Consider the following 7,452-nt stretch of genomic DNA (forward strand, 5'->3'; position numbering starts at 1 on the left):
AAATTACTTATTAATCAATATTCTAATATTTTCTCTCATTTGCTAAGAGCCTTCAGCAGGGATGAAAACTCTACTATTTTATATAGATGAGTTGGACTTCTTTCTCTTTCTTTGTGCTTGTCTCAATCATTGTCTTTATTTGTCTTACAGCCTCCTTCTTCATTAATAAGAACATAACTCATTCCAAAGCATTTAAGTTCAATCTTTCTTTTTATCTTAACTTAAAAAAAGATAAGCTTTGTATTTAAAATATACTCTCCTAATGATTTGGGGGGAAGGAGGGATAAGCCAGTGACATCATCCATGGTTAAGTCATGACTTGAATCTATTAAATAATCACTTTATTCCATGGAAGGCAGAGGTTGCTGTTGTAGAACTCTCAGTCACACCTCAGGTCTGACCGCCTGACTCTTAATCTTTAGTCTTCTATTCAAAGTTCTATTCCATCTCCTTGCTCAGTCAAATCAAGTATGTATGTCCTAGCATCTCCTCCCAACATTTTGTGCCTATGCACAAACTTCCCTGACAATCCCTTAATCTCTTGTGGGGTGGGAAGAAAGCAAGAAAATTGGTATCAGATAACATCTCCCAGCAATCTGTGCAGTTACAAATTGACCCCAAACATGTGCTACACATTCCTCCCCAGGCTTTGAAAACTTTTAGTCCCTTATAAGATCAGCTGCAGTAATTTGACATCTGGAGATATGACACAGCATCATCCTAAACATCAGCGCTTTATATAACAAGGATTACCCCAGCCCATTTTAGAGTGCCTTTCACAGCATAGGTATATTGACAATACATGCAACAGACATATCGCAATCTAAAGAATTACTCAACATGAGGCCCAGTGACTACTTATTATTACTTTGCATGATATAATACATGTACATGCCAGCAGTATACTCATATTCATAGAACCAAAGCAAATTTGCATAACAGCAAGCCAAATAAAGCAATGATACCAGTAGGCCCATAAAATAATTTTTAAAATGAAGAAATAGCAACACGTACACAGCCAAAATTATGCGTAATTAACAGACTAGCAAACAGTACATATATGATACTAATACAAAAGAAAAATAATTTGGTCATGAAAAACTAAAAGCATATTAAAATGTTATAATTAGCATGTGAATCAATGAACCTATGAAATTACATTCAAGGTTCACATTACACAAATAAATGTTGGTAGATGTAACCCTGTGACTCCCTTTTTCAGCTCCCGTAGTTCCCTGTTGCCTCTAGAATAAAATACAAACTCTTCTGTTTGATCATTAAGGCCCTTTCCAACCTGGTTCCCATCTACATTTCCAATCTCATTGGATATCACTCCGCCTTCTACATCCTGCTATCCAGCCAAACAAGGAGGTCCATGATTGAAGCTCTAGACAGAAAAGGTGCTTCCTCTGGATTTAGTTCTGTCCAGTCACTTGAACTGGTCAACGGGAAACAGTTCACTGAAGATTCTTCATTTGAGATGTCTGTCTGTTTCTGAGCCACTGCCTAGTTCAAATAGTCTTTGCTATATGAGTAGGTAGCCTTTTTGCTTAGAGGGCAGACAAGTCAACCTAGTTAAAGCAGCAAGGTACCCTAAAAAAAGAGGCTTGAGGTCTCTTTTTTTTGCTTATCAAGTCAAACCACTGACTGCCATCACTTCACCAACCACTTCCCTACTTCTATCCAACCCTGATGGAGATAGCTGAATACCCCAAACCCAAGAGCTTTAGAAATAGCACTGACTTACCTAGCTATAGATCCTGCTTCTAACCTTGAATCATCATTGAGAGGAGAAATTACTGTGGAAATGGACTAAATATGCCCATCATCACCAACCTCAGCCTTTAACTGTCTGACCCTGATTAGTAGGTAAGCCATCTCTCTCAGAATGACAACACCATCCAGATCATTGATTCTGCTTCTAATCCCGCTCCCAAAGTTATCATTCCAGATAGCAACTTCCCGTATCTCTGTCAAGAGACAAGCTGGCAACTTGTCCTGTAGGGGTTAGAACCAAAACTATTGAAGATCCAGAAAAGAATCTTCTTATCTCCCAAGTCCTTGACACTGTGAAAATTATTGAACATCAGTCATAGATATGGTTTTATCAGTAGAAATGAAATTTTAAAAAGATGCATTACTGTCTGCCTTGCTGCTACACACTAAGCTCTATGGGAATTTCTCCATTTGACTTGTAACTGAACCCTTTTTGTGTTGTTTTCTCTATTGGAATATGAGTTCCTTGTGAACAGAGGCTACTTGGCTTTCCTCTTTGTATCCCCAATATTTAACACAGTGTTTGGCTCAAAATAAGCACTTTATGCACAACAACAAGCCCTTAATAAATGCTTTTTAATTCATTCATTTGCAGTTGCTCATCCTTCTCTAACTAGTTTTCATACTGTATTTACCTATAGCTGGTTATGGTGAACTCTTCTTGCTGGCCCCCATGTCCAGCAGCCTTTCATAAACAAGCATGTTGCCCACTCTGTCCACCATTAGGCATGAAGTAACTTTCCATCAATCTACTCATTTTTCTGTTCCATAAACATCGAGATTTCTCAGCAAAACCATGCCAATTTGTTGAGGGTCTTGGCAGTGAATTTAGGTAGCATCATTTAATTTATTTCCGTCAGCATTCTTCTGGGCTGAAGTTGTAGTTAGGTGGTAAGCTTACTTTAGCTTCCCTCTCAGATAAGAAATGTCATGATTATGAGTCCCTACAGCACCCACCTACCCTGCCATCCTCATGGACTCCAAAATGAAAGTCAGTTGATAGGAATGGCTCACATATAAATATCAGTAAGTGGGCAGGATATAAAACCAGTGCTGTGATTCCTAATGGAGTTGTATACATGTGTTAGGGTAGTCAAGTGGTGACACCACTGAGATTTTTTTTTCTGACCTCAGTGCCCCCAACATACTCATCAGTGAGTTATTGAAACATGCATCATGTGTATTCCCTCAAAGGTGGTAAGGGATTGTTCTCACCTTCTTAATGCCAATTAAAGGCAATATCCCTTTAATCAGTCTCTACCTAGATCTGACAGGATGTTTATACACTGAGAGAATCTTCTCCTATGATAATTTATCTGTGGAATCACTCTTATTTCTGGTTGGATATTGCCTCTAAATTCCTTTAGAAGTGGCTTGTCGTCACCATATATGACTTATGTTCTTATGGTCTCCTTTTAGAGAGAGTAAATGAAGTTAGCAAATTCTAAAGGTTTGTTCATAATCATGTTCTTCAAATATGAAACACACAGTAGTACATTCCTTTGTATGCCACAAGCACAAATTCTATACTCCTTGGTAACATCTGCAGCCATCTGGGGCAAGTAAAATCCATTTTTACTAGCTTTTTCTTGACCCATACATCTAAAGTCACCATGTAAAGATTTCATGACTATAGAGTAATATGTGTGGGTAAATACTAACTATTCCGGCATCACATGTAGGATCAATGACATTCTTGTGCAACTCCTACTTCTGCCATTGTCTCAAAAGGGACAGACACTTTAGGTCTTTGGCATTGCCACCTTGTGCCTTGGCCCTTGTCACATCTCACAATCCTGCACCAGTCTTCTGCTCTCTTTACCAGACATAGGGACAACACAGCCAAAGAAGATGAAGTCAGTGAATATGCTGCTGACACATTGTCTTTGTCAGTCCCAAGCTTTCAGCAGGATTTGGTGGTTATCGATGGCTCTTGTTTCTTCAGGAGCTGTCATCAGTTTTGATTCCATGTGGCCTCGAGAATGGGACATCTCCATTTGGAAACATCTTTCCTGGCAAGTGCTTAATTCGGAGTTGCTTAATTCTATTACCTATATCTGTTTGGTCATCAGCATCTAAGCTGGCACTGTTCCTAATATAAATGAGTGGATTATTGTCAATCCACACTTGCAAATTTGCACCATATGCATAGTCTGTGAAGTCAGAGAAATTTCATCTCAATGCAGTGTGAAACTTCCTAACAATTAGAGTTGTTCAAAAAGGGAGTGGACTACCACAATAATTCCTCACCATTGCCAGTTTTCAATCAGAATTGGAATGGTCACTGAATGCCTAGCTTTGGATTGGACTTCCTGCTTAGTTATAGGTTGGACTAGAAGACTTCTGAGTTATCTTTTTAGCTCTGAGATGCTAGGATTCTGTGAAAATCTCACCCAGTTTAATTTATCTTCTTTAATTTAAGAGTACCTCACATAGTGCTTGATTCACACATAGAGCTTAACAAATGCCTGTTGATTCTCCCATAAATCATAATAAATTCATGTTGATTGACTAACAACAATCTTTTTCAAGGTTCGATAATATTAGATGTCATCATAAGATATGTAAATGCCGGGGCTAGTTTCCTTTTGAGATCAGTGATAAAAGTCATATACTTCTTGTAAAGTCTAAGAAAGAGAATCAAAATGGAATGTTTTCCAAGGTTTTCGTTCTTCAGTAAAGATTGAACAGCTGGAAGAAAGAACTGGTAGATTGAAAATCTTCCATTTGTAGCTCCTACTAGGAAACTCATTGGAGAAACATGTTATATTATCAACTGATAGGAGATGTTAATCATAAAAACCACAGCACATTGTATTTATGGGGCATTTTACAACCTGAAGTGTGCTTGTGCATACATAATCTCTTTTGCTGAAGTTCATGTCTCACTAGGCCTCGCATAGAAGGAAAGCAGGAACTGAAATGCAAGTGGTCACCTACTGTGATGACTGGGACCAGTGATCTCAGAAGATTAAAGACTTGTTTGTTAAGCATTGAAACTGTCATTTAGACCTTTGAGACAAGGGTTGAACTCCATCCAAAATTTGCTTTTTCTACGCTTCCCCTTACAATCACAACAGGTTACAAAAAAGAATGTTAAAAGGTAAAATATTAGAACTAGAATGGCCATTTCAACATAAATTGCTGAATGTCAGGACTAGGATAGAATGTTGAAACCAGAAGTGATTTTTAAACATAAACCAGAATGTTAGAACAGGATGGAATTCAATCATCTGTCCAACCTCACTCATTTTTCAGTTTACAAAACTTAGCTCCAAGAAGAGAAGTGGCCATAAATTGATGGTGAATCGGAACTTTACCCCAAGACCAATTATTATTCTGCTATGCCATGCTGACTCTTAAGTTTGCTAAGAAGAGACAAATCCCAGTTCTAGAATGGTAGTGTTAGTCTTGGGATGCCTCACCAAGTTGGAATTTAATTGAAATCATCATTAAGTAGACTCTTTGAAGTATCATGTTCAACCACTACTTGAAGCAGGAATCCCCTGTGAAGCATTATGGGTGGTTATTGAGTTTACAGGGAAAGAGTTCTCCAGTCCATTCTGAAACCTTCAGTGATAGCAAATTAGAGCAGAATTTTGTGCTATTGAAGGAAATGCTTTAAAAAAAATTGACAAGCAACAAATGGAGTAGAATCTTCTCTTCTCACATCTTTCAATCATGTGATATAATGAAGGTGTAATTTACTATGAAGTATCAGTTGTGAAAGTCTGACGATTCCCTAAAAATGCTCCGACTGGAGATAACTTCAAAGCAATCATGGATAATAGGCTCCTCACAATTCCAAAAGGCTAGAGTTCTTAGAACTACTTTTTAAGACTTTTTTAAAGACATATACAATTTTTGTTGTTGCTAAGTATGCTTTGAAAAATAAATGATTGAGACATTTCTGTGGGCTTCTAATTGTAATTTATTTTGTTGATGCCTTTTAAGATGTATCCTTCAGCTGGTCAATGATTCTCTTTGGCCTGGTCTCTAGGTCTTTGAAGAAGAACACCACATTCTGTACCTGGATCATGGTGGAGTGATTGTGGCCATCAAAGACACATCCATCCCCTTGAAAATACTCAAGTAAGGCTTTCCTCCTTTACAGTAGAGCAAGTGCATTTAAGGTGGATTGTGGGGATTAGGGGGGATGGGAGGGAGGAGGGGCTACCTGTCTGTTTATTTGTTTCTTCCCTATGATTTTTGATCCTAGATTGTATGTGGCCATTAAGAGCAAATAGATGACTGGTTAGTCTATTGGTCCCTCTAACTAGCTATGTAACTAACCTTGGGTAAGTGACCCAAAATCTCTGGGCTTTCAGTTTTATTACCTGTGAAATTACAAGGTTGGGCAAAATGATCTTGAAGGTCACTTCCGGTTCTAGTCTTCTGTTCCAAGTTCCCTTCCAGCCCAGACAGTCTATGGTCGATGTTCTAAGATGACTCTTGGCTTCAACATTATGTTTTATTGTTCTCAGTTTACTTCCAGCTCTAATACCACATGTCCTGTGTTCTGATTTCCCAGCTCTAACCAGCTAGTATCTACTTTCTAAGGCGTCTTCCAGCTATAACATTATTATATCCTGTGTTCCGAGATCGCTCCCAGCTCTAATGTTTTATGTTCTATGTTCCAAGTTCTCTTCTAGTTTTGACACTCTGTAATGTGGGTTCTATGTTCCCATCTTAGTTCTGACACTTTATGCTGTGTGTTCTAAGGTCTCCCCAGGTTCAATAATAGGTCTGTGTTCTAAAGTTCTTCCAACTCAACCTCCTAACATTCTATTATGTCTAAGATATGTCTCCTTATGGGAAGGAAAGAAAAGACATGAAGAGTCCACCAGCCCTTGGAAGGAGAATCAAATGATTTGTGCAGTATATTTAAAAGATGATAAGAATACCTGTTGAGGAGGGAAAGCACTCAGGACCCATAAGAGAACATGAGCCCTTATGCCAAACAATAGTTCCTTTAAATCTACAGCTGCGGTCTGAAGGCATGTATGTTATAGAAACATAGAACTTAAGATATGGAAGGGGTCTTACACATCATGTCATCCTACTCCTTTCCTTTTATAGGTAAGGAAAGTGAGGCTCAAAGAATAGATTAACACTTGTCTAAGGTGCACAGCTAGGAAGTGCCAGAGCTGGACCAGGAACCGAAGTTCCCTGAGTCTTAGAGGGGTGTGTGTGTGTGGGTGTGGGTGTGTATGTATGTGTGTGTGTTTGTGCACACATGTATGTGTGTGTCAGTTTCTCACTACACCACATCTATTATATTATATTATAGTGAGTTATTATTATTATAATTATCATCTGACAAGATCCTGAGACTGTTAGGAATGCTGCCAGTTGTCAGTGGTACATTTTCCGCTTGGTTTTCCCCACAGGCATCTGAGTGGGGCTGGTGGGTGGGAGCGCTGGGATGACATTTAGTTAATTAAAATACTTACGACTAGACAAACCCAGCTGACTTTTAGGAAATGTGACTAGATCTGTAGGTACCTGGAGTCCTCTGTTGTCAGGCTGACATTTTACTCAACAAATGGAAAAAGGAAACATACACGCAAACCTTCTTGTGCTATTTGTTTAAGGAATGCCCCTATATGATGTGACAAGTGAAATGTGACCTCTCTCTCTCTCTCTCTCTCTCTCTCTCTCTCTCTCTCTCTCTCT

The 7,452-nt window shown here is 38.7% G+C and overlaps 1 protein-coding gene across 3 annotated transcripts in view; it reads left to right on the forward strand.

Moving 5' to 3' along the window:
• The window catches only part of SORCS2 (sortilin related VPS10 domain containing receptor 2), a 1,276,597-nt gene that overhangs the window by 1,172,244 nt on the left and 96,901 nt on the right, over positions 1 to 7,452 (forward strand). For all 3 annotated transcript variants that reach the window (XM_069070295.1, XM_069070289.1, XM_069070305.1), the window contains exon 13: positions 5,777 to 5,868. In XM_069070295.1, coding sequence (XP_068926396.1) covers positions 5,777 to 5,868 — 92 coding nt within the window. The remainder of the gene's footprint in view (positions 1 to 5,776; positions 5,869 to 7,452) is intronic.

The sequence above is a fragment of the Petaurus breviceps genome, unplaced genomic scaffold (genome assembly GCF_028583685.1).
Source record: "Petaurus breviceps papuanus isolate PSGF00001 unplaced genomic scaffold, PetGlider_PUasm1.0 140, whole genome shotgun sequence".
NCBI classification, from domain to species: Eukaryota; Metazoa; Chordata; class Mammalia; order Diprotodontia; family Petauridae; genus Petaurus; species Petaurus breviceps.